The following is a 27,998-nucleotide window of genomic DNA, read 5'->3' on the forward strand; positions in this document are numbered from 1 at the left end:
TTTTGTGTCCATGGTCCATGCAGCGAAATAAAAGTAGGTCAACCGGGACAGTAATCTCCCTTCCTTGGTTTCCATGACACGGACCTTGGTAACCTGCAGATACATCAACATGGTTAGTGCTCGCACTTGTTATTGATGTCAATGTCATCGACGTTAATATTTTGATGAATTAATAATAATAATTAGTAGTAGTAGTAGTGTAGGGACTGGCAGTTTGACTGGCAAGGCCTCACGGCCTTTTTTTTTTTTTTATGTCCCCTTCAATATCTGTCTCCATTTATTTGTGGGACACGCGTAAGCATTTTCATTTCCTGTAATTCATTCGTCAAGTCAAATTTTTTTCTGTTAAATTGATGTTCATGTCAAGGAGATTTTTTTTTAACACATTAGTATTTTGTGCAAATTTAGTTGCAATTGGTAGTGCATGCCATATTCATAGTCTCAGCATCTGTGGAAGGCTCTTTCCCGCTTTTTCCCGCTGGGGCCACCCACTAAAACTAATGAAGAAATTCACCAAATCAAACCTTTTTTCACACTTTTTTTTTTTTTTTTTTTTACTAACAGAGTTGTTAACTTCTGGAATAATCAGCCCAGTAACATTGTCACAGCAGGAACACTTAACAGTTTTAAGAATTTATTTGATAAACACTGGAAGGATTATGGATTCCAAGTTATAATTTCTCCATAGGAAGCTAGCCATAACATTAGGAATTGCGCACTATTATATAAAGTATGAAAAGAAAAAAAAATTAAGTCATAATTAATCAGGCAAAAGGCTGATAAAGCCGAAAAGCCGTGACACTTGATATGATATGATATGATTAGCTAATGAATTTTCCCCTAGGTTAGTGTTACAGTGCCCTTTACAAATTTTCATCATTGAATTTCTTGTATTCTCATAATCTGACATTCTAAAAATATTTATTCATTATAGCAGTTTAACATTTTGTAAGTTTCTATTAGATCTCCTCTTAACCTTCTATCCTTTAATGAATGCAGATTTAAGTATATAAGTCTCTGTTGATAGCTCATAGATTTACATTCTTTTGATAACTTAGTTGCTCATCTTTCTACCCTTTCTATAGCTATAGATTGTCTCTTGAGGTATGGGTGCCACACAATATTACCATATTCTACTTGTGATATAACCAATGCTTTTTTTTTTATAGCTTAAGAAATAAATCTTTATCTAGATAGGTAAATGTTCTCTTAATTACTCCTACTATCATCTGGTTGGCTTTATTTATTATATCTGTATATGTATGTAAAATGATGATTTATTATCAAAGGTTATGCCAAGGTCTTTCTTATTTTGACATTTCTCAATGTTCTGTGTGGTGTCTCATATAGTATTTGTTTTCAGGATTTTTTTTCCCATGTGCATTACTTAACACTTTGATACGTTGAAATATAGATTCCATCTATCAGACCATTCCTGTAACTTATATAAGTCCTTAAGTTGAATTAGTTGAATTCATATTATTTGCAAGTTTAGGTTTAATTGGTTTTTTGTTTGTTTGTTCAGTCGAAAGGAGCAACGACGATCAAAGAGGCCCTTGCCAAATGGGTAAACAACTCACTCTCTCATTCTTATTGTCTGTCTCTCTCTGTATGTATGTCTGTCTGTCTGTCTGTCTGTCTCTCTCTCTCTCTCTCAGACACACAGACACACAGACACAGACACACACACAGACACACACACACACACACACACACACACACACACACACACACACACACACTAAAATAGGCCTAAACACAAAGGATGAAAATGACCGTAGGCCAGTAAAAGTGAAACTACAACATGAAATAATGTATATGATCTTACCACACACGCAGACACACACACACACACACACACACACATGCTGCACACACCAGGTAAGAATGTTATTTTGTGGTTAGTGTCGCGGACTGATGGCTGCGAGGACATGGGTTCGAATTCCAGTGGAGGTGGGTTTTTCGGCCCGTGGCCGGCTCCTACCCAGAGTTGAGTGTGCTGTGGGCTTAAATGGGGAGACTGGGACCACACAGTCGAGTGTCATCCACTTCAAGGATGCGTCTTTGGGTGTGTTGCTCTAATTACCTGACCAACACTGCAAGTGTCTGTATCTCTCGGGCCTGGTTAACGCCGGTATATCATTATGACAGGAAGCGTAGAGTACAGCCTTGTCACGCAGTCCCAAACCAAAATGGACCTCCATAGCAACATCATCATCGTCATCGTCATCCTCCTCCTTCTTCATCATCATCAGTATAAACAAAACAATCTCAAAGTCTGTGGCCTTTCATGCCCTGCTCTCATGGTGACCTCAGTTTCGATACCCCTCCACTTCTGTGCTTGGGGTGAGTCCTGTCAATGTCCTCAGTGTCGGCAGATTCATGAGGGGCTGTTGTTTGAGGGACGTGGTGGTGGTCTCCACTCTGGGTGGGGGGGGGGGGGGATGCTCACTCAGTCTGGTTCCGCGACTAAGCCATTATTGTTGTTAGTAGGGGGCTTAGTAGGTGGTGTCCTAAGTACGTTAAATCAGAACAGGCACCACTGAACACCACCGAAGTGACTCAGCAGCAGTGCAGGGTCTCCTCTGGTGTGTGGCCTCCTAGCGACCTAACATCGATGGTACCCTGCACACTGCCGACGCTGGAACTGTGACAGACCAACCTGGGTGTGGCTGTGTATGGAGGAATCTAAATGAGCAGCATGGGAGTAATGCCACTGAAACGGTGCAGATGATGGGGCAACAAACAAAAAAAACAAAAACAAAAAGAAGTTATTTTGTTGGTGAAAGCTGTCATACTTGTGTGCATGTCAACACAACGTGATGTAAAAAAAAAAAGTCATAAAATGTAATGAATACAACGGACAAGAAAGGATATGAAAGAAAACACAAAACAATACAATCCACTGGTACATCTTCATCAAACCATTAAAGACATTCAAATATGTGAAAACAAAGCCCATAACATACATTTCACAATCTTTCAACAACAAAAAAAGCAAGTTAATTATAAAACATAATAAACAGGCATAAAAACAACTGACCATGAACCAAGCAAGAGACATATATGACCAACATTAAAACCCTCCACACCTTTCCCTCCCAATTCCCTCCTTACGATGGTAAACCCCACACTATGTGAACACACACACTGATCATACCACATGTATCTAATGAGAATCATTGTGTATTACTGGAAGATGCCATGCAGCAAAAACCATTCACATTCATCGCCAAAAATCGTTTTATCAAGTTGCCATATTAAGCTGAAGTGGCACAGACGCCCACTGCTGGCGTGCATGAATTGGTGACTGAAAACCGCAAAAGATCTTAGCCTTTCATGTTTTATGTTTATAGTTTTCTTACTGGGAATCATCACCTGTAACTAATACAAAATTCAGATGTACACATCAGCATCAAAATTGTTTACAAAAAAAAAAAAAAAAAAAAAAAAAAAGTAATGCAAATCCTTTCATTTCCAGGAGGAAGACAACCACATGGAAGCCAAAAAAGCCAAAGAAATCAAGCTGTTAGCAAAGATACCACCCATCGAAAAAATGGATGCATCACTCTCCACTCTTGTGGCTTGCACGTCTGTATTTTCATTTTGATATGATAATGTTTGCTTGGAATAATATGCTTGTTTTTACATGCCACATGTTGAAGACAGGATTTGTTTTGTTTTTCAGAAAGTGAAATGAAAAATACAAGTGAATTGAAATAACACACAGAAAGAAGAGAACAATTGCGTCTTTTTCGGTCACTTACACAGTATGTATGAATACAGTCTTTGTATGTATTTATCCCCTTCCAGAGTTTTCCTTTTTTACTTTTTGACTCATTTGTGTAAACAAAGTGAGTCTATGTTTTAACCCGGTGTTCGGTTGTCTATGTGTGTGTGTCTGTGTGTCCGTGGTAAACTTTAACATTGATATTTTCTCTGCAAATACTTTGTCAGTTGACACCAAATTAGGCATAAATATAGGAAAAATTCAGTTCTTTCCAGTCATCTTGTTTAAAACAATATTGGGATGGGCACAAAAAATTTTTTTTTTAAAAGCCAAATTACATGCAAACTGCATTTACTGTTATATTTATATTTTTTGTATTCTCTAAACTTGGCACTTTGATCTGATATTCTGACACAACAACAAGAGCAGTTTTTATTATCATTTTTTGTTCAAACAGGAACTTCTTTTGCTAAGCATGGAAGCTTTTTTTATTTTGCAAACGTTTTGGTGCAGTTGTAAAAAAGGGAAATTAATCTGTAATTAATGCTAGGGGACTTAATTTGCTTTAAACTGATCTTTCTCATTTTAAACATTACATTTTAAAATTATACTCAATACATAAAAAGCTTGTGTGTTTTACTGTCAGTGTACAGGGCTTTCACTATGTTCATTCGCCCGAGTGGTCTTTTTCGGAAAATACTAAAATCAGTACGACGAGTGGATTTACAGATCTATTGACTGAGCCCTGAAGGTCATGGGCAAAAATCAATTGCGTACACATATTTATACACATTCAAAGCGCGTGCTGATATTCTTCGCGAACGATGCCATTTTGTTTCAAGTTGTTGACCTGCCTGTTCAATCCTATATTCAATGGACAATACACGATAACATGTGATGGAAAGTTGGAGAATGAGACCGTTAAATATTTATTCAGAGAAAGATTTGTGAACGCCTCATCACTTACTGGATTATGCCCCAAACTGCCATAAAAATATCCACAGAATCAGTCGGAATTCACAGTTAAAAATTGTAAACCATGCGAGTTAATACCCTTGAACTGATCACGATGAAACGAAAAAATTTCCAGTCTTGACTTTTCTCAAAATGAAGTCCTTTTCACTTTTAGAAGTACTTGTACTTGGCTCTACATGTTATTAGTTTAACAAAATACTAAATTTTCATATCAACTTTAAAACTATAAAACTAGAATGAACATAAAAGAGAAATTGAATCGACAGTGTCATACTACATTCCCGGCGGGTGTAACTAAACTTGTACATCTATCTAGATCTAGAGAAAACGGCTAAATGTTGCAGTGTGATTGCGGTGATAGTCAGGTCTCCTTTACTGCAGACTTAAAAAGAATTTTTTTATTGCCCTTAAAGATTTTTTGAATGCCCAAGATACACCAGAATAATATGATTTAAATAGCATTCTCACTGCGAATACCACAATTGATTTATCGCCCTTTAAAAAATATGTTCAAATATTAAATTTTAGAACGTCAGTTAAGGAGCCACGAATGTGTAATAGGTAAGACAGTTTCTTCTCACACGAACACGCGGGGTTCGAATCTGGTTAGGACTTTTTTTTCTTTCTTTTTTTTAACCCGAAGCTTTATAATAACAAATACAGAACACATTTTAACTCTTTCCGGACGAAGGAATGCTCACGCATTCCTACACAAAACGTATTCGGTTTCGGACGAAGGAATGGAATAGCATTCTCCGAAAGTAAAATTCCATCATGCGCTGTACACGTGATTTTGTGATTAGCCAAGCAGAGTGCGCTATTCTGGGTCACTCCACAATCGAACAGTATGATTGGTTAGTCTATGATGTGTGGCCTGTCTCGCACACACGCTGACAAAGTCACTGACCGGTCGTCTGCTCGCGTGCCAGCCTGTCAGCAAAGCGGGCTCTTCTCAAAATGTTGTGATGCGAACAAGGCAGTGACGGCAATGTTTTGGGGTTGCTGAAGTACTTGAAATGCTACAAACTGAAGGGTCGGACATTGAAGAGGTGGATGATGACGAAGAAGAAAGCGAATTCAATGCAGAAAGCGAGCATGGGTATGGTGATACAGGGTGAAAAATTGGCATTATTTTCTACATATGGCAAAACTGTAAAAATAAGATGAGAAATTTGATTTTTTTTATATGTAATAGCTCAACACATAATAAACCAGTTCTGAAAGTTTCATTTTCTTACACAGTATTTTGTATTTTTTGTCATTTTTTTTCCAAACCCTTACAAATGGCCCGTCTGTGGGGAAAAGCAAGGGAGAAAACTTGTCGTCCCGAGTGAGTTAACGATTAGAATTTTTTTTTTTTTAAGTGTATCACAAGTGAGTCTTGAAGGCCTTGCCTCTCTTGTTTTTAATGTGTGCATCACAAGCAAAACAGCAACACATTTCCATCATTCAATCATATTATTATACAGTATATGTTTATTCTTTCCTTCTTAAGCGTCTCATTGAATTGTATACTTTTGCTGCACAGCCAGCAATGCTCCATCTTGCTGGTGATGAGCTGACATCATCTAGAATAGCCTGTATGTGTGTCTGTAGTTATTGGGCCAGTTGAGTTTTGCCTGATAGGTCTCTGTTGGGGTGATGTCATCTTGCTGAAAAGAAAAAAAAAACCAAAAACAACCAGTGTGCTAGTGTCAGTCCTGTGCTTTTCTTTGCATAATGTCACAGTCAGTGACTGACTGACACTGACCCAATATGCTAGTAATTTTTGTATGATGTTAAATGCATTGTCGATGGAAAATGTATTTGTAAAAACTGAGTGGAGATAGATATGCACCCCCCCACACACACACACATACACACACACACACACACACATACACACACACACACACACATACACACACACACACACATACATACATACATGTGCACACACACATGTACACACCCACATACACACCAGAGACTACAAGCATGTGTGTGTGTGTGTGTGTGAATGTTTGTGTGTGTTTGCACTGTGTATGTAATTGTCAGTCTGCCCATATGTTTGTTACTTCACACCCTTCACCCAACACATCTCACATAAACTATAATTATAAACGTGACAGAAATGGAAAATGACTTTGATGCGGGGTGTGGATCATTACCACTCAGACCTTCTTCTTCTTCTTCTGCATTCACTCATATGCACACGAGTGGGCTTTTACGTGTATGACCGTTTTTACCCCGCCATGTAGGCAGCCATACTCCGTTTTCGGGGGTGTGCATGCTGGGTATGTTCTTGTTTCCATAACCCACCGAACGCTGACATGGATTACAGGATCTTTAACGTACGTATTTGATCTTCTGCTTGCATATACACATGAAGGGGGTTCAGGCACTAGCAGGTCTGCACATATGTTGACCTGGGAGATCGTAAAAATCTCCACCCTTTACCCACCAGGTGCTGTCACCGTGATTCGAACCCGGGACCCTCAGATTGACAGTCCAATGCTTTAACCACTCGGCTATTGCGCCCGTCGACCACTCAGACCTGAACTGTCATATTTTCTGGTGAAAGGTAATATCACTAGGAAGTGACACTCAGAGCAAATGTGAGAGCCAGCAAGTTACAGATAATTCTGCCTTGTTGATCATCTGGGTTTTCTATTCTGTGATACTTGTATTCTGCATGAAGGTCTGCAAGAAATACAAAGAAAAGAGAGAGAACAACAGATACATCAGCATTACTCAGTTTTGTGTTTCTGTTTCAGCATGCTGTCCCTTTCTACAAATGCCATTGAAAAGATTGCAAATCTGAACACACTAAGTGAGTTGGGTGTTTGTTTGTTTTTCTGCTGAAGTCTATGCTTTACAGAGAATAACAGAAATGTTTAAGAAATTATCCCTTTCCTGATCATAACAGGCTTTTAATTCTGTGTTAGATTGAATCAGTGGTCACAAGCTTGGTTCATAGTATGGACCATTTTTGTTTGTGCTTGTGAGTTTTTGATCTCACATTTTGCATATGCGGCAAGCGCACGTTCTCTCCAGTGGACACTTGACATTAATCATTTAGCAGAATGTTTACAGCCTGTTTGTTTAGGCCACACACTGCTCACCCTGCTCTGATCCAAGTTTTATCATCAAAATGGTTTCAGGGATGGCAGATTTGAAACATCTTTAAACCCTATTGCAGTAACACTCCCATCTTTTTTTTTTTTTTTCCAGAAAATTTGAAGATACTGTCCCTTGCCAGAAACAACATCAAGTCCTTGACTGGTCTGGTGAGTAGTTATTTGTATTTGTATTTCTTTTTATCACAACAGATTTTTCTGTGTGAAATTCAGGCTGCTCTCCCCAGGGAGAGCACGTCGCTACACTACAGTGCCACCCATTTTTCGGTATTTTTTCGTGCAGTTTTATTTGTTTTTTATCAAAGTGGATTTTTCTACAGAATTTTGCCTGGAACAACCCTTTTGTTGCCGTGGGTTCTTTTACGTGCACTAAATGCATGCTGCACATGGGACCTCAGTTTATCGTCGCATCCGAATGACTAGCGTCCAGACTACCACTCAAGGCCTTGTGGAGGGGGAGAAAATATCAGCAGCTGAGCTGTGATTTGAACCAGCGCGCTCAGATTCTCTCACTTCCTAGGCGGACGCGTTACCTCTAGGCCATCACTCCACTCACTTAGTGATGAAGATGAGCTTAGTGGTTTATAGTTAGCTTCAGGTGACTGCATTTACTCTTCCTTACACAAAGCTCTTGAAAGGAAATCTATAAATTAGTGTTAAAATCTTTTGTCAGATATTGTTGCTGAAAAAGGCTGCTTTCTTTAAAAGTAATCACCTTTAAGGTTACATGTCAAAGATTAAAAAAATATTGATAGTGTAAACCTGACAGAGGAAATTATCCATCGTGCACAAAGATATATTGGCTAAATATGTGCTAAGGTTAGAAATTACAGATAAAGAAAAATGATGAAGTCAACCTGACAGAGGAAATTATCCATCGTGCACAAAGATATATTGGCTAAATATGTGCTAAGGTTAGAAATTACAGATAAAGAAAAATGATGTAGTCAACCTGACAGAGGAAATTATCCATCATGCACAAAGATATATTGGCTAAATATGTGCTAAGGTTAGAAATTACAGATAAAGAAAAATGATGAAGTCAACCTGACAGAGGCAGTTATCCACCACACACAAACAAATATATTGGCAGGATTTAGTAGAAACAAACATCTCATTTCTATGTTGTTGTTGTTTTTTTTTGTGCGTGGGTTTTTGTTTTTTGTTGTTGTTGGTTTTTCTCTCTCTGTCTGTTGTTGACTTGGTCGATTTGTTCAGCATATGTGATGATTCAAGGCATTGGGGGTGTTTACTTTGAACTCCAGGAAGCAGTGGCTGACACCCTTGAACAGCTGTGGGTCTCTCACAACTTAATCGAGAAACTCAGAGGCCTGGGTCCACTGAAGAAGCTGACGGTATGACTATTGTTTGTTTGTTCTTGCTGTCACTATTAGTTGAAATGAAATCAAGACTTTGGGTTTTTGTTTTCTTTTTCTTTTTTTTCCAAATTGCACAGGTATAACAGTTGGCTTCCCTGTCACTTCAGACTCAGTGCATGTGAATGGCTGCTGCTGACACATAATTTTTAGAATGTAAAAAGTTCTGTATCATCTCTAAAGCAGTGGGGGGGGGGGGGGGAGGCGGAAGAATTAAGGCAGGGGAAGGAGGGAGTTGGTGGTTATATCTTATTTCATAATATGCAAAAGATAGTATCCATATGATATCCACTTAACTCTCAAGAAATTATGCAAACTTTGACCAGATTAACCATGCATATATATATATATATATATTTATATATATATATATATATATATATATATATATATATATATATATATATATATTATAATAAATATTTTGATCTTTTCCTTGAATTTTGAAACTAACAGATGTTTTTCCCTCTGCTTAATACAGGTAATGGCCAGTTATACACAGGTTTATTTCATTTCTGTTTTTGTTTTTTGTTTGTGAAAAAAAAAGGCAAAAATGTTATGCAGTTATGCTTTGCTTTTCTGAACAAGAGAAGGCACCAAAATGACTATTGAATGTAAAACTTAGTTTTAGCCACTCGCTCTTTCTGTCATGCTTACACACACACACACACACACACACACACACACACACACCAGCACAAAAGTGATAAAATTAACAAATTTATGATAGAAAAAGGACTAACCCTACCTCAGTCTGGAGAAAACGGGCTTTTAAAACTCCAGATTTGATCCCAAAAAACTCCCTTTATTTGCTTTAGATGGTATTGTCATAAATTATAAGCAGAATGCCAAATTTATGAGAGTTTATTCTGGGAATTTCCTCAGCGTTTTACCAGACCTGTCAGTCCTGCTACAGTCAATTACAGCGCAACAAGTTCCGTTTGGAAATATCTGTTCACCAACACAACAACTAGACTTGCCGTTTCTCTTATTCTCTCTCGCCTTGACTACCGTAACTCCCTATTACCTGGTTTGCCTGATTCATCCATTCAGTCCCTTCAGTGATTACAAAACTCTGCTGCCAAACTTGTTCTCAGAAAGAAAAGATCTGAGCACATCACTCCTCTTTTACAACATCTTCTTCTTTTGGATGGGTAGCCAACATCGACTTGTTGATGAATCTGCTACACAAATTCTTTTCCGGAGGGTAGTTCTGAGTGGGCTGTTTTAATTAGTTCTAAGTTTAACAGGATTAGGAGGATTGTGGGGAGGGGGTGTGTGTGTGTGTGTGGGGGGGGGGGGGGTGTGGGGGGGTAGTTTGCTGTTGTTTGGAGCTGGTCAGAGGTTTGCCACCCTCGCCTGGAAGGCTGCCAGAGATGGCGCAGTGGCGGCTTCAGTGGGCAAGTTGTTCCATTCCGGGATGGTTCTTGGAAAGAATGTCATCTGCCGGTACTGTGTCCTGTTGGATGGGATGTCGTATTGCAGGGGGTGGGACTTTCTAGTTATGTCGCTGAGGCGGCTGACAGAGGGGAGATATTTGGAATCAATGTGTATGAGGCTGTTGTGCACCTTGTAGAACATGGTGAGTCTCGCACGCCTCCGTCTGGCTTGCAGCGTTGGCCATTCCAGGTCAAGGAGCATGTCATCCACACTGGAGGTTTGGCGGAAGCGGTGTGAGACCCAGCGAGCTGCTCTACGCTGCACCTTTTTGATGGTATTAATGTCTTCAGTGGTCTGGGGATCCCACACACAGCTGGCATACTCAAGGGTAGGGCGGACGAGGGCCCTGTAGGCTGCAGTCTTGATGGTCTTACTGGGCACCTTGATGTTGCGGCGCACAAGGCCTAGTGTCTGGTCTGCCTTGTTGGTGATGCTGTAGATATGCAGGGCCCACTTCAGGTCCTTAGTGAGTGTGACGCCGAGGTACTAGACCTGGGTTTCCTCCTGGAGTTTGTGGCTGTGAAGTTGGTAACTGTGCTCCCGAGTTGTCCGGCAGCGGGTCATATGGACTTTGGAACATTTCTGGGGGTGGAAAGACATCTTCCAGCGCTGTTCCCAGGAAGCTAGGGTGTCCACATCCGCTTGCAGCTCCTCTTAGTCTTCGGCTGTCTTGATGTCTTTGTGGCAGGCACTGTCCTCAGCAAAGAGCCTGGCCCTGGCAGACAGTCCGGTCGGTAGGTCATTGATGTAGAGTAGAAACAGGCTCGGCCCAACATCTCCATTGGCTCCCTGTCTCACACAGAATAAAGTACAAGATCAGAAATCTATGTTATAAATGTATTCACAAATCTGCCTCTTCCTATCCCTGTGGTAGCCTTCACATCTGCACCCCATCTCGCTCTCTATGATCAGCTTTGGCTCCACTCTGTTTACGCGTACCCAGATTCAAACACTCCACCGTCAGCCGTCTCTCTTTCTCTGTCTCTGGACCTTGCATTTGGAATGAGCTCCCTCCTTCACTTCATCAAGCCTCCACACTCAGCTTTTTCAAGGCTGGCCATAAAACCTACCTCTTCCCAAAATAGCCTCCCTTCCCTGCTTCTTCCTTGTTTTCAGTTTTTCAGTTTAGAGTTATGAATGTGTGTGACTGACTGGTGTGAAAGCGCTTTGATTTGTCTCTGCACAAGATTTAGCGATATATACATACTGATTATTATATTAGATCTAACATCCAAAATTACTTTGAATCACCACATTGAGTTTATGATAAACAGAGCAAGAAAAAGGCTAAACTTTCTATATATATATAAAAAAAAAAAAAATGTTAGCAAACAACACTGGGGACAGGATGTCAAAGCACTTTTATCTTTGTCAACCACTCTTGTGCGTTCAAAGCTGACATATATGTACAGGAAGTGTTCTTCAGTGCACCACAATATCTATTCAAAAAAGTTAAATGTATAGATCACCCTTTGAACTAAATTTTGTAAAAACATACAGAGTCAATGTGTCAAAGAAGTAAATGTCGATCACAATCTTGTCCAGTGTCCAAAAACAAGACGACTGATTGTTCAAAAACTTTCCGACCAGTTTCCACCAAAACCATATTTGGCCTTAGGAGATGATTTGAATAATTATTCATTACTTAAAAAAAACACAAAAAAACCCACATCTGAATGTTTTAATAGAAGTCCAGTTGGTATCTACCTCTAATTCATCAGGTGTTTATTATCATAAGCATGCTTTATACTTTAATAGGGATGTTTTATTCACTGTTATAATTCATGTTATGATTCACTGTTAGTCAGTCATGTCCTTTGTAGCACTTCCTCTCCCAATACTCTGTTACTTCAGCACTCCAGTCATCCCACCACCTCTTCCCATGTACCCCCTCCCCCATCTCCAAAGTGCATATGCACACACACACACACACACACACACACACACACACACACACACACACACACGTGCATTTTTTCCCCCTCATCAAATATCATTTGATAGTGAAAAGACATACTGAACTAAAGAAAGAACACACACACACACACACACACACACACACACACACACACACACACACACACACACAAACACACACACACACACACTCATATATATATCAATTTGTACCAATTATATGAACTAAATTGCTCTTAATGTCTGCTCTTTGGTATCATTTCAGGTTTTGTACGTATCCAACAATAACGTGAAAGATATAACTGAAGTATATTCCTTGGTAAGTTGACTGTGTGATTTCAGATTTTTAGTTTAACCATATCTTGCATATCCCTGGTCCCCTCCCCCTCCCTCACCCCCCACCCCCCCACCCCCCCATCCCCCCAACTCAGAGGAAAAAAATGATGAGTTTTGCAATCATGAGTTTCAAGTCCATATGTGTACAAGTATTCTCTCTCTCTCTCTCTGTCTCTCTCTCTCACGAAAAAAGATGGCGGCAACTACGGTAGGCTTGCAGTTCGCTCTGCTGATTTTTCGATGACAGTTCAGCTACTCTCGTTTTCGGCAGGTAAACAGCGACTACAACAGCAAGAGTTAGTTTGAAGTTCCTGAAAAACAAACAACATGTGTGATTTGATGACTTACAGAGCCAGAATTGGAACATTTTGTGTGAAACTTGGCCGGTTGACCGAATTCTGGGACAGCAAGGTGAGCGATGCACTTTCACGGAGTATCAAATGTGTATCGGCTGTTGACATTGTGTTGGCTTACCTCTCTGTCACCCTGCTCAGTGCAATGTTGTGGAGTTTTGTGTGCAACACTAGACAGTCATTCACGTCGTTCACGTCAGGAGATGTTTCTTGGAACGAATATGGAAAAAATATCGGAGGGACAGTGCTGTGTGACGTAGACAGTGTGTTGTGTGCCACTGACGTTGTGTGTCATGGTGTGTCGCTGGAGCTGGCCATGCACGTGCCGTCTGTCATCGCTGTCATCAGTGTTGTCAACACGTTGTTCACCATGTGGCGGCTACGTTTGAGTGGCGATGTTGAGGAAAACCCTGGCCCTGTTTATCCCTCCGAGGAAGCAGCTAAAGGTGGAGGTGAAGGTGGAAATGAGACTGTCAGTCAGGTAGGCCCGGTGTGTAACACTGACTCGCTCCTGGTGTCAATAACCGCGGCAGTCCAGCAGCAGATTAGCACCCATACATCTCTGATAAGAGAAGATCTGAGTGGCATTAAAAATGAACTGCATGAAATAAAAGAACAGTGCAGGAGAATTGATGACAGATGTAACAAGTTAGAGAAAGACCAAAGTGACCTAGCTAACAGTGTGGCTGTGCTGCATGAAGAAGTGACTGAGGGGAAAGCTGAAACAGACCAGCTGGAAACATCAGTCTCTGACTTGAAGGAAGAACTAAAACAAGTACAATCAGAGATAGACAGGCTGGAAGGGTTTTCGCGCAGAGACAACCTGTGATTCTTTGGTATCCCTCAGTCCAGTGAAAGAAAGAACTTTGACACGTGTGTAGCAGCACTAGTGGGCACGTTGAACAGCATCGAAAGCGCTCGCACATGGACATCAGATGATTTTGTCAGGGCGCACAGAGTGGGGTGGTCGAAAGAAGGGCAACCGAGGCCCATGATTGCACATTTCTCCCAGTGGAGAGACAAAATGCAAGTGCTGACTAACAGAGACATCCGTAGCCAGTTAACAGAGAAGGGTGTTGGAGTTTCAAATGATCTGACACGCCAGCAAGCCAGCATAGTCGCCCAGGCAAGGAGAGAAGGGAAGAGAGCGGTCTTCAGAAATGGAACGATGGTGGTGGTTCCAGCCAGACCAGCAGACCAGCGCTCCTACTCAGAGGTGGCAGCAACGGGGACGGGAGGAGGGGGCGTGTCATCCAGTGGCCAACTACACGGCAGAGACGTGACGTCACAGCAACACGTTTCGGGTCAAGGCCGACTGAGCAGCAGTCCTCGTTGCAACCAGCAGACCCAGTGTGCAGCAGAACGGGGTGGGGGTTCAACTGACCGTGACGCCCGTGCTTCTCCCATGCAGCAGTCAGCATAGGACGGCAGTGGTGGCGGGGGGAGAGGTTCCCCTCGTAATGTGAGCGGCTCGATGGCTGACCATTCTACACGGGGGACGGGTGGAGGAGACAGGGTGTCTCCTCACATCAACGATAGCTGCGGGCCTGGTGCGTCGCCAACTGGCCAGCCGTCACGGGATTCCCAGCGGGGTGACGGGGCCTCCTCTGGTTCTGACGTCACGGGGCCTGCCATTGAACAGGCTGCTCACGGACACGTTCGTGCTGGCTGGGTTTCCCATCGTCATGACGCAGGGGGTGTTTCCAGTGGTGAGCGCAGTGCGAGTCAGGGATCGACGAACAGACAATCCGGACTGCGTGGTTACCTGACAGGCCAAGGTAACAACAGTGGTGACCGCAGGTCAATGCGTAAAAAGAACTGTAAATAGGATATGCACGACCATTCAACCTCTTGGTCTTTTCTGACTTATAATATCGAAAATTTGTACAGTAAATTGAATAACACATCATTCATTAATTATGTCAACTCTTTCGATTTTGTGTGCCTCACAGAGACATTTATTGACAGTTCATTTGACTATTCAGGGGTGTTTATAGATTTTTTGAGGTTTGCTGCTCCGGCAAAGAAACTTTCACATTTTGGGAGAAATTCGGGTGGTGTTGTGTTGTTAATCAAGAAATCCTTAGAACAATATGTTAAAGAAATTAATTTGGAATGTGAAAATGCTGTAGCTGTTAGGTTGAGCAAAAATGTACTTGGGACTGACAAAGACATGATTTTAGTTGCTTGCTATGTTGTACCTGAAGGTGGTCCTCTTTATAATACCACCAACTTAAAAGATGGAATCATTATATTAGAAGAAAGTTTGTTGCAGGTTGTGAGGGACAGTGATGTAGACTTCATGTTTTTTGGTGACTTCAATGCCAGGACTGGTTTGTGTCAATCAACACAAGAAGATATGTTAAATTTCGAGTCACATTTTAATTTTCATGACCAGGGTTTGACAGACCACGTGGACAGACACTCAAAGGATCAAACTATAAATAGTTTTGGAAAGTCTCTCTTGAATTTGTGTTTTTTGTTTGATCTGTGTATTTTGAATGGGTATTGTGATGGTGACAAGGATGGGGAATTTACTTTTGTGTCACCACAAGGGTGCAGTGTTATTGACTATTTTCTTGTCCCTGAACACTTTTCCCACAACTGTAATATGACTGTAAGTGATTGTCTTGAATCCTGGCACCTTCCCATTGAAATGACCTGGCAAAATGGCACGAGGAAATCTGTTCAGAATCAGGATTATGGCACTGAAGAAAAAATTTGTTTGGTGTGAAGAAAGTGCAGAAATGTTTACAGAGGAATTGAATTCTGATGACGGGCGCAATAGCCGAGTGGTTAAAGCGTTGGACTGTCAATCTGAGGGTCCCGGGTTCGAATCACGGTGACGGCGCCTGGTGGATAAAGGGTGGAGATTTTTACGATCTCCCAGGTCAACATATGTGCAGACCTGCTAGTGCCTGAACCCCCTTCGTGTGTATATGCAAGCAGAAGATCAAATACGCACGTTAAAGATCCTGTAATCCATGTCAGTGTTCCGTGGGTTACGGAAACAAAAACATACCCAGCATGCACACCCCCGAAAACAGAGTATGGCTGCCTACATGGCGGGGTAAAAACGGTCATACACGTAAAAGCCCAATCGTGTACATACGAGTGAACGCAGAAGAAGAAGAATTCTGATGAATTTAGAAAATATCTTGATGATGCTTCCCAGATGTTGAACTTGGATGTGAATAGAAGTGTTGATATTTTTGTTGGAGCTATGTATAGTGCGGCTGCATGTATGGTGAGGATGGTTGGCAAAAGAAAGAAAAATAAGGATGAATGGTTTGATTTTGAGTGTGAACAAAAGAAAAAAGATGTGAAGAGATTGTTGAAAACATTTCAAAGAACAAAAACAAAAGAAAAGAAGGATGAATTGAAAGAGCAATATGTTAAAGAACGATTAGTTTATGTAAAAATGAAACGAAAAAAGAAATGAGAATTTGAAGAAGAAAAAATAAGAAGATTGAAGAATTCTATTAAGGACTCCAAGTCTTTCTGGTCAACAATTAGGACATTAAATAGAAAGGTAACAATATATAGTGAAATAAGTATAAATCAGTGGTTCGAACACTTTCGCAATGTTTTCAACATGTTTGATGATGGTTCAGATAATGATAGCAATGACATTGGATCAGATGACTCTGAAGAGCCATTATTCAATGACCCAATTTCAAGAGAAGAAATTGTTAACAGTATAAGAACTCTTAAAAATGGGAAAACTGCAGGGCCAGATAGAATCTTAGGGGAAATGTTAAAACATTCCAGTTCACAGGTAATAGACTTTTTACTTACTTTATTTATTTAATAAGCTGTTTAATGAAGGTGTATTTCCAACAGACTGGGCTAAATCTATTATAATCCCTCTGCATAAAAAAGGTGATACCAATAATCCAGACAATTACCGTGGTGTTGCACTTACTAGTATTCTTGGTAAGGTCTACACAAACATTTTAAACAAACGGCTAACAGAATGGGCAGAAAGAGAAGAAAAAATAATTGAGGAACAAGCAGGATTTAGATCAGGCTATAGTACAATAGACCATATTTTCACATTATACTCCCTTGTTCAAAAATATCTTCTTAGGAACACTAAATTATATGTAGCTTTTATAGATTTTTGCAAGGCTTTTGATTCTGTCAACAGGAACTTGCTGTGGAGTATATTGCATAAAGAGGGTGTGAATGGTAAATTATACATGGCACTTAGAAGTGTGTATGACTCAGTACTTGCTTGTGTGAGGTACAGATGTGTATATTCTGAAGTGTTTGAATGTCCACGTGGAGTGAAGCAGGGATGTTTGCTTAGCCCTTTACTGTTTTCCTTTTTCATTGGAGAACTTGCTAAGGAGGTTGCCCAAAAGGGAAGTCATGGTATTCAACTGATTCCTGGTGCTGTTGAGATATTTTTGCTTTTGTTTGCTGATGACATAATTCTTTTGTCAGACACTGTAGTTGGCTTACAAAACCAGATAAATGCTTTAAAGGAGGAAGCTGACAGATTGGATCTTTCTGTAAATATGGATAAAACAAATGTCATGGTTTTTCGTAAAGGAGGACATCTCTCAGTGCATGAAAGATGGTTTTATGGCAACAATGAGATCAGGGTTTCAAACTCTTACAAATATTTAGGTCTTTTATTCACCACAAAGCTGAGTCTTCAGAGCACATGGGTAGAATCCAGTAGAAAAGGGAAAAAAGGAACAATAGAAATTATAAAATCGTTAAAGAAACTAAATTGCATTGACTTTTCCATTTTTTGGAAACTCTTTGATTCACAGGTTGTACCAATGTTGTCATATGGGGCAGAAGTATGGGGTTTATGTAACAATAGTGAAATGGAAAAAGTACACACATATGCTATAAAACGTTTTCTTTCAGTACCATTGCATTCATCTAATAAAATGATTTATGGTGAAGTTGGTCGTTACCCTTTATTTATCACAACTTGGATTAAATGCATTAAATACTGGCTTAGGCTAACACAGCTTCCTTCTGAAAGAATATGTAAACAAGCGTATCTCATGATGGTGAATCAACTTGAGTCTGGAAAATATAACTGGGCATACTATGTGCAGAATGTTTTAAATGTTCATGGTTTCAGGATCGTTTGGATGTGTCAAGGAGTTAGTGATGTGAAATTATTCTTATCTGAATTTAAAGATAGACTTATTTCTTCATACAAACAGGATTGGCACTCTAATTTAGAAGATTCGGAAAAATATAGCTGGTTTCCTTCGTTTAAGAGTATATTTGAGACGGAAAAATATATTTCAGTTCTAAACAATAAATGGCACAGACTTAGTCTTGCTCGGTTCAGGCTAAGGGTATTGGGGCTGAATGCCAGTAAAAGATGGTACTCTGTTGACACATCCATTCAACCCCCATGCCCTATGTGTGGGGCGCAGACAGAAGACGAAATTCATTTTCTTTTTGTGTGTAACGCCTACAGTGATATCCGTAAAAAATGTGAAGTTTTTAAAGAAAGTGTTTCAGTTGAAAGGGACATCATCCATCTCCTTTTGTCAGATAATGAAAAGATAATTCAGTCACTTGCTAAATTTATCGCCCTTGCTTGGCACTTTCGTAGCAAGAATTGCTCTGACTTGTAAATGCATACACAACAAAAGAATTGCAGTCTCGAAAAAAAACAAAAAACAAAAAAAAAACCCACAAAAAACAACAACAACAACAACACAGCTTTAACTGTCATAGCGTTTAGGTTGGAAGGTCAATTCAAAGAAGCCGACATTTGTATCGTTTTTGAATATGCACGGAGAAAGTGCAAATTAACTGAACATGTATAGGTTTACTTTTCTTTTTTCTTACTTTTCTTTTAGGCTGATCACGCCGAGAGTTTGTCGAACGTGGGTATAGCCGTTTTTGACATAAGTGTTTTCTATTGTCTTGCAGCAGGTTTGTTGCTGCGACTTTGATACATATTATATTCATGCTATTTGGTTTGTATGTGTTAAACGATGATTCTGATGTGTCCCATGCCAATAGGACTGTAATGTCAATGGCATTAAAACATTTTTCAGTTTCAGTTTCAGTTTCTGTCTCTTGAAATAGATTGTATCCTTTCAAACTGATGCAAATGTTTAAAGAAATGACAGAGATCAAAACTGCTGATTTTAAAAGGAAGGAAGACTATCATGAAAAAAAAGTGTCCATGGTGTATTTTAGCACATTTCCTCATACATCTTTCAGTGCTTGCTTCAAAAGGTTTGAAGGACATATATATGACCCAACGTTCTATTGATTTTTGCTATTGTGTTTTTCCCGTTGTTTGAAATCAGTTCAGCAGCCTTCATCACTCAAGCATGATACTTTTCCGCCGTTAGGCGGAAAATCGCCGTGGTTCATTACAAATCAGCCGTTCAAAATATCGATCCGCCGCCAGTGAAGATGATTCCGCCGCACGAAACTTTGATTTCCGCGGAGCGACACATTTCAATAAATTCTGGAAGGCGGGGGTCATTTTTGGCTCTGCACCGGTTTCCAATCAATGATTATCAAAGTAGGCCTATCCCAGAATTCACTTCCGCTTCGCGGGAAGTCTCGTTTGTTGACCGGCTTACTCTAGGCTACAGCGACGTAGATCTAGGCTACAGTGAACGACTCACACAAATTGTCAATGCCAAGGCCTGTTTTCATTGAACGGACAGCTAAAACATCTTCTTTTGATCCGAGCCTTCTTCTCAAAGAAATCTTGTTGAGTGTCCTGTACGTGCATATGCCTCCTCCATGTTCCTGCAAAACCCCTGTTTTACAACCACATCCAGAGTAAAACTAAAAGTTTTCCTGTTTCTGGGACAGACCTGTTTGGATGACTTAACTTTGCTGAATGACATTTTGCTGTTGGATAAGTTTACCTGTGGATTGGTGGTCCGGTAAGGCTATAATTCATGCATGATCATTTTTTTTATCATACTAACAGCGTTTCTTTGTAATGTTCTGTGTGCTTTTCTCACACCCAGTTTGCCCCTTACAGTAACAATACCAATTTTTCCAGGTAAATTCTAACACATGGAATGGGCTTGCAAGGATTGCTCCAACTGACTTTTTAGTGTCTATATAGACTATATACTAATCAATAGACACTAAAAAGTCAGTTGGAGCAACCCTTGCAAGCCCATTCCATGTGTTTTGTTGTTATGTGTTCTTACTCTGATTTTATATATATATGGCTAATTCGTGTTCAAAATGTCAAATTTCCCCGGAGGAGCATGCCCCCGGATCCCCCCCTCCCCACCCTTTTTTTGGTGGGTGGGGTGGGGGTGGGGGGATTGTACCATGTTAAGCCTCGTTCTAAAGATTGGGGGGGGGGGGGGGGAGTAAACAGTTACACTAATTGAGAAAATCCATGTCTGTATTAATTAGTCTTTTATTTTTGACACTGTTGTGGGTTCAGTCCACAGGAAAAAAAAATCCTCTTATTTTTCCAATTTCAGCTGCATTTTTTGTTGTTGTCTGATTTTCCTCTTTTTTTTTCCTGCCTTGGTGGCATGCCTGATCACTTTCTTTGTTGATTTTTAGAATTATCACAAGTTGAGGTTTTACACTGGGACATACCTTTCTTCCTCTGTGATATTTTATTTCCAGTTGCAAAGCTTGTCATTAGGTTTGGACAAACCGAATCGCAATATACAGCACAGAGCTATGGTATAAAAGGAATTCATAGCAGTAAAAGAGTTGACCCAGCAAAATTCTATGGAGAGACCCATTTTCACTGATCAGATAACCATTCAGAAGTTGTTCTGTCTTGTTTGAGAGATGATGCAACAGTTATTTTTACTGTCATTGTAAATACTCTCCTGCTTATTGCTGCACTGCTTTTGTGCATAGTTGTTATGAAAAGAGCTGCAGTGATTAATGAGTTAATATTGCTGTTCTTGTACTTATGAACATCATCATTTTTATTGTTATTATCAAGAAATGTGTGGTTTTATGTGATACATTTGTTTTTTTGTCTTCCATACAGAGTACTTTGAAGTGTCTGGAAGAACTTCTGATTGTTGGTGAGGTTTTTTGTCCTTTTGTTGTTTCTCTTTCTGTATTTCTGTGTTTTTCTGTCTGTCTTGTCTGTTCAGTACTTTACACCTCATTTTCTGTTCTTCTTGCAATGACAAGGCCTTTGTTCTGTTTCATTTTAACTTTACTTTTTACTAAATCACTGATTTTCATTATATAGCTCATCTTCCCATTTCCTGAAGTTGTTAGCAGTACAGTCTCTTTCCTTTCTGATCAAGATGTGATTCGGAAAAGTTCCTGAACAGTTCTTACACCCCCATATTGTGTATAACCGAGTGGTTAAAGCATTGTGACTTTTAGCCGAGTGGTTAAAGCATTGTGACTTTCAGCAGAGTTTTGTATGCAGGTTCGAATCTCGGTAACGGCGCCTGGTGGGTAAAGGGTGGAGATTTTAACGATCTCCCATGTCAACATATGTGCAGACCTGCTTGTACCTGAGCACCCTTCGTGTGTATACGCAAGCAGAAGATCAAATACACACATTAAAGATCCTGGAATCCATGTCAGCGTTCGGTGGGGCATGGAAACCAGAACATACCCAGCATGCACACCCCCGAAAACAGAGTATGGCTGCCTGCATGATGGGGTAAAAACAGTCATACACGTAAAAGCCCACTCGTGTACATGTATACGAGTGAGCGTGGGAGTTGCAGCCTACGAGCGAGGAAGAAGAAGAAGAAAAGTTTAGGTCTAGTGTAATAATGATAATGTTGTTGTTGTTAAGGGTTTCATTCATTACATTCAGAGAGAACACTGGGTGGACTTGAGAACACTTTGTTTTATTCAGCAGAGAGGGGTAGAGAGAGGTCTTCACACAATGCGAGTCAGAGTGGAAATGGTATGAGCAGTGAAAGCATGCCAGAAAGAGAGGCAGAGACAGAGTTGTGCTTATCAGCCTGGGAAGGGGAGGGTTTACATTCCTTGAGCTGTGGTGCCAGAGTTGGTTTTTAAGGTTTCTGCAGTAGCTACAGTAGCCAGAGTCAACAGGCAAAACTATATCACTTCCTGTGTGCTGGCATAAGCAGAATTGACTTGAAGTCGTGTCTCTTGTACATGGAGAAAGTTACCACTCCTTCTTGTTTATTTTTCACTTCATCTTGTTTAGCCAATGATGGGCATAAGCGGCAAACATGTGGGAGAAGAGGACAAAGGTCTTTGGTCGATGCTGCATATGGTCTTCATGTTCTGCGCCCACCCCCTGTCCTCCTTGTGTATGGCAGAATCATCCTTTAGAGGATTATCAGGGGCTTTCAGTTTCAGTTTCTCAAGGAGGCGTCACTTCATTCCGACAAATCTATATTCGCCACACCACATCTGCCAGGCAGATGGCTGACCAGCAGCATAACCCATCGCGCTTGGTCAGGCATTGAGCCCCATCGGACAAATCTATATTTGCTGCACCACATCTGCTAGGCAGATGCCCGACCAGCAGCATAACCCAACGCGCTTAGTCAGGTATTGAGTGCACACATTATATTTGTGTACCAATCAGAGTGGATTTCTTCGACAGACTTTTGCCAGAGGACAACGCTTTTGTTGTCATGGGTTCTTTTTCAGCGTGTCATGTGCGTACTGCACACAGGAACTCGGTTTACCATCTCATGCAGACAACTAGATGCTCAAATCAATTTTCCAGTCAGACTTGGGAGAAAGGGTGAGAGTGGTATTCAAACCCAGACTCTTTCAGATTCTGTATTGGCAGATGAGCGTCTTAAATATTTGCCACCTTCCTCCTTATGAGAAGAAGGAGAGGAAATGCATCAGCTTAAGAAAATCTGATGTCAAGAAGGGGCTTGCTTGCTTGTACATGACCCCTCTCCAAAGCAGCCAAAGTAATGGATGGCAATACTGAGGGAAAGAACTGGATGAATAGAGGAAACACACTGACCAAAGCTTTCCATGATTTGACACAGTATTTTCAGACAAACAGGGAGGTGTGGAAAAAGTATGCAGGTGGCTATTTCTAAGTAAAGCATTTATCCAGTGGCAGAAAAGTTCACTGGGGTACGTGAGAGTTAACTCACTCAGTACGGCCAGTCCTCTCTTCTCCTCTACACAGACCCCTCGGATGTCCAGTAGGTGTCTCAATGACCCAACCTTTAGCTTCCGTCGTCAGAATTGTGGTATTCTTTGTCAACATTCACCTCTTCAGTATAAGAGCCTTCCGCTTGCAATATTTTGATGATGGTAATTGGGGTGAAACGCTGTTAACATCGTCTCTTTCGCCGTTCGTATGGAGAGAGTTAAGAGAATCATGACTGCTCCATCCAGTGAGAGGATATTTAAATCCGTCCTTTTGTGACTGTGTGCTATGTTGTTTTGCTCCACACATAACAAAGGAGAAGCAAGAAGGAAAGCTGTTGTATAGTTCTGGAGCTGTGCTGAGCTCAGATACATGCATGCTGACATTTCTCCGTCAGTTCTTGGAAATATTTATTCATAAGAATGCTAATATAAGTGAATCTTGCAGGGAAAAGATCTACCACACTGAAACTGAAAAATTGCATCCAGAACTTGTAACATTGATAAAGAAATGATTAGAAATACTGCGAACTGTTCAAATTCATTGGATGCCTTCTGGTTTGAAATACTTATGCCTCACAGGAATATATAACATTTCAGATTTAGCCTTTAGTTTTTTTGGGGGTTGTATTTTTGGGGGGCTGGGAGGGGAGGATGGGGGGGGGGGATTGTGAATTATAAACTTATAATTATCTGTGTAGTATTTGGTTGCTGGTTTATTCTATTGAGTCTGCATTTATGTTCTGTTTTCAGGCACCACATTTGAAATCCAGCAGTTTAAGTTTAAGCACTCAGTCGTTGTGCCTTTCTATAGTGTGAAGTCAAAGAAGGAAAGTGGCATCTTCTTGTAGCTCCACATGCAATAATTGTGCAGGTAAAGTGGGGGTACTCAGACTGAAAAAGAAAAAACCCTGTCTCATCCTAGACAGCCTTCCGTATTTGAATACTTCAGCTGGTGTGCATCATTCATCTGTTGTAAACGGGGTATTGTTCCTTTTTCAGGGAATCCTCTGCTAGATGTGGAAGATCCATCTACCATCAGAGCCAGTATCAATGCAAAGTGTACCCAACTCAAGAAACTGGATGGTATACAAACTTGCATTATTATCACAAGGATGATTGTTTACACATGCAGGTTCATGCAAACACACACACACACACACACACACACACACACACACACACACACACACACACACAAATATACATACATAAACATGATTACATAATTTGTCTGTCAACACCAAATTTGGCTTAAGATTATAAAAAAAAAGAAAGGCTAAGCCTTCATTGTAGTTCATGTGTGATTTGGATTGATAAATGCAGTTTATACATCTTTTTAGAATTATTTTGAATTAAGTTATTCATTCTTACTTCATGAGTGAAAAAAAAAAAATTGTAAAGACTGGTTGCGATGCTTTAGAAGCAAGCTCTGTATGAATAGAGGAAATAAACTTTGTCATTCACAGAAGTGTTGATTAACACATACAAAATGTTATCTGTCTCAGGTGTACCTGTGGTGAGATCTGACGAAGACGATTAGTGATGTTGCCAGTGTATGGGCAGGCCACTCCCAAGAATTGTTTTACTTTAGTTTTACCTTGTTTTTCTTGACTTGATAGACACAACCAGCAGAACATTGATTGGTCTAGTGACCATGGTAAGGCAATCTGGAGACTTTTGATGTCTTGCCAGCTTATTGAGTCTAACTTTACTTTGAGAAATGCGCTATACAAATGCCATTTATTATTATCATTATTACTATTTTCATCATTATTACTATTATTATTATCATCATCATTAGAATATCATATTTTACTGACAACAATGTGTTTAGATTGTAAGGTGCATCCTCCAAATTTGAAAGATTTTGATTTGATTTTGATATCACATAATGCGCAGCATACTATAAGGCACATGCTAAAACGATAAACAAGAAGTCAAGCATTGATGGGTCGATCACTGTCCCTATGTCAACCATGTGGAAGTGATGTCAAATCCCAGGCGTCATCATCAGAAAGTCCTTTACGTGTTGCATAATCAACTTTCATGTCTGCCCTGTCAGTCTCCACCTTCTTGAACCTGTCCTGTCCATGCTTCCCCTAGAAGTTTTGTTCTGATTCGTTGGAAAATCGATTTCGCCTTCATCGCCATTATTATCATTATCTGCAGGTTGACTTCAATGCAGTTCTTATTCATGACAGTGTTTCAACAAATTTTAACCAAACGTTATAAGGTGCATGGAATTAAGGGGCATGGATAAAAAGTTGAAGAAAAAAACAAAATCGTCTTGTGGTCTGAAAAGTGTGATAAATATTTATTACCTTGTTTATTGATGCGTCACTTATATACACATATCTACACATCGAAGTCCAAAATACGCAATTGTCTCTTGAAGAGGAAAGAACTTGTGCACCTGTTTTTGCAGTAAAATCTTGTTCATAACGTAAAGTTTTTGTTAGTGTGAACTGCGCACTGAATGAAGAGAAATTTTGCCCCTGTAGGGGCTGATATTTCAACTTTTATTTCAAACTTGGACATTTATTTGCCGAGTCAATTAAACTAACATTCAAATCGTTTTGAACCAAATGGAACTGTTTAACAGTATCTTTCTGAATGTTCATTATGAAGTCTTTTGCTGTCTGTCTGGTACCGGCGTCACTCGCCCACACCGTTTCCACAATCTCTGGTGGTAGCTGGGAACCAATTTTCGGATGTGCAGTGACAAGTCTGCAGGTGCTGTTGATTGCTGATGGGTGTTATTTGCATTATGTAAATCTGTTCTGTAAAACAAGTGTTTATACTTTCTTTTACCGATTTAAAAAAAAAAATTTTTAATTTTATTTGTGTACTATACATAATGACTTTTCATACTTTCAAAAGTTGATAACAACCAAAGTGCATTCAAACTGAATCTCACATTTTCATCTATCAGTGAAAATATGAAGATATACCATGTGGAGATTATATCATCAGTCTTTCTTAGACCTTTTTAAAGATGTATGTTAACCACTTGTCAATGTCTTGCTTATTGTCATTAGATTGGTCTGCTTTTGCTCTTGGCTGAAAAAAGATTCTTTTTCCAGAATTTTTAAGCTGTTTCTGTCTGTCTGTTGTCTGCCTATCTAGCCCCTCTCTTTCTTATTTGCTTATTTGCCAGCATGCTCTTCTTCTCTCTTCCTTCAGTTTCTCTGGTTTCATTTTGTTTGCTGTGGAGGAGGAATTTTGTTTAACTCTTTCCATACGAACGGCGAAAGAGACGACGTTAACAGCGTTTCAACCCAATTACCATCATCAAAATATTGCAAGCGGAAGGCTCTTATACTGAAGACGTGAATGTTGACAAAGAATACCACAATTCTGACGACGGAAGCTAAAGGTTGGGTCATTGAGACACCCACTGGACATCCGAGGGGTCTGTGTAGAGGAGAAGAGAGGATTGGCTGTACTGAGTGAGTTAATGTCCCGTCACACATATGGGTGATTGACGACATTTTGTTAAAGTATTTATGAATACATTTGAGTATTATCAGTTAGAAGGGGTGGGAGGGGAGATGTGAATGAATGGAGGGTTGGGGGAAACTGGGCAAATGAGGGTGAAATTTGAACCCAAAAAAAAAATCTAAATACAATTACAGGAAATTACTTAAAGGACTTCGTAAAAGAGAAGTCGTTAAACTGACAAGCGAAACAACTGATAATGAATGCAAAAAGTCAAAAACATCAACATTCTCAGTCACTTGCGAAGACACACTTTCATGTACATAAGGCTTCATCAAGCTACAGTCAAAAATTATATGCTTAATTTGTTTGCTGTGATCATTCATGAAGTGGTGATGGTGAACAGCAGAAGACTTCTTGAGAGTTCTGAGTGCTTTTTAAGATTCTTGAGTTCTGGGGAAAAAATGAATAGAGATCTTTTCTTTCTTATTGTTTCCTTTTTTTTTTTTTGTATGTTTGTTAACTCAGGAGTTTTGTACTTAACAGTACAGTTTTTTAATACTGCAATTTAAAAAAAAAGTAACTTATTGATTCTCCCCCGTTTTTTGTTGTGTTTTGTTTTTGTTTTTTGGTGCAAGTTTAACAACCAATATTCATTTTTCAGGATCAGGATTTGGGGTGTTGTTTTATACAACTTAGCCATTTTTGGCTTTTTATGCCCCTTCAAATTTACTCCTTTACATTGTTGGTCAGGTCGTTGACTAGCTCAGCCATTTTATCCATCAAAGTCATATTTCGCTTTTGTCAATAACTCGTGTTTATCTATGAGGTTCTTAAAAGTATTTATACTAGGTGCACGTTTGATATTGTTTGTTAATTTGTTCCAATAATTTGTTACTCTGTTACTAAATGTTAACTTTCTAAGATTTGTTCTGGAATACTGTTTAAATATTTTGTCTGTACTGTTTCTTGTAGTGTGTACCTTTGGAGTACAAAAAAAGCATGCTTTGTTTACATCGTCAAACCCATTTAATATTTTGTTCGTCTGTATCAAGTCCCCTCTTACTCTTCTTGCTTTAAGTGATGGTAGTTGCAAGTACTTTAATCTGTCTTGATATGAATAATCTTTTATGCTATAGACCAGCTTTGTTGCTCTTCTTTGAGCCCTTTTTTGAGTGCCATTTAAAAAAAATTTTTTTTTGCCTGATATTTTGTTTATGTTTACACAGGGTTGGAGTAATAAATAATTGAA

At 39.8% G+C, this 27,998-nt stretch overlaps 1 protein-coding gene across 1 annotated transcript; it reads left to right on the forward strand.

The window, feature by feature from the left end:
- The first annotated feature begins 61 nt into the window (after positions 1-61).
- On the forward strand, positions 62-27,998 carry LOC143296018 (dynein axonemal light chain 1-like). The gene is made up of 10 exons (XM_076607759.1): positions 62-112; positions 1,526-1,567; positions 3,482-3,591; positions 7,462-7,517; positions 7,919-7,974; positions 9,090-9,179; positions 12,823-12,876; positions 21,234-21,270; positions 24,308-24,391; positions 24,814-27,998. The coding sequence occupies exons 1-10, from the start codon at positions 74-76 to the stop codon at positions 24,846-24,848; spliced, it is 603 nt and encodes a 200-aa protein (XP_076463874.1). The 5' UTR covers positions 62-73; the 3' UTR covers positions 24,849-27,998.

Source organism: Babylonia areolata, chromosome 21 (assembly GCF_041734735.1).
Source record: "Babylonia areolata isolate BAREFJ2019XMU chromosome 21, ASM4173473v1, whole genome shotgun sequence".
In the NCBI taxonomy this organism is placed as follows: Eukaryota; Metazoa; Mollusca; class Gastropoda; order Neogastropoda; family Buccinidae; genus Babylonia; species Babylonia areolata.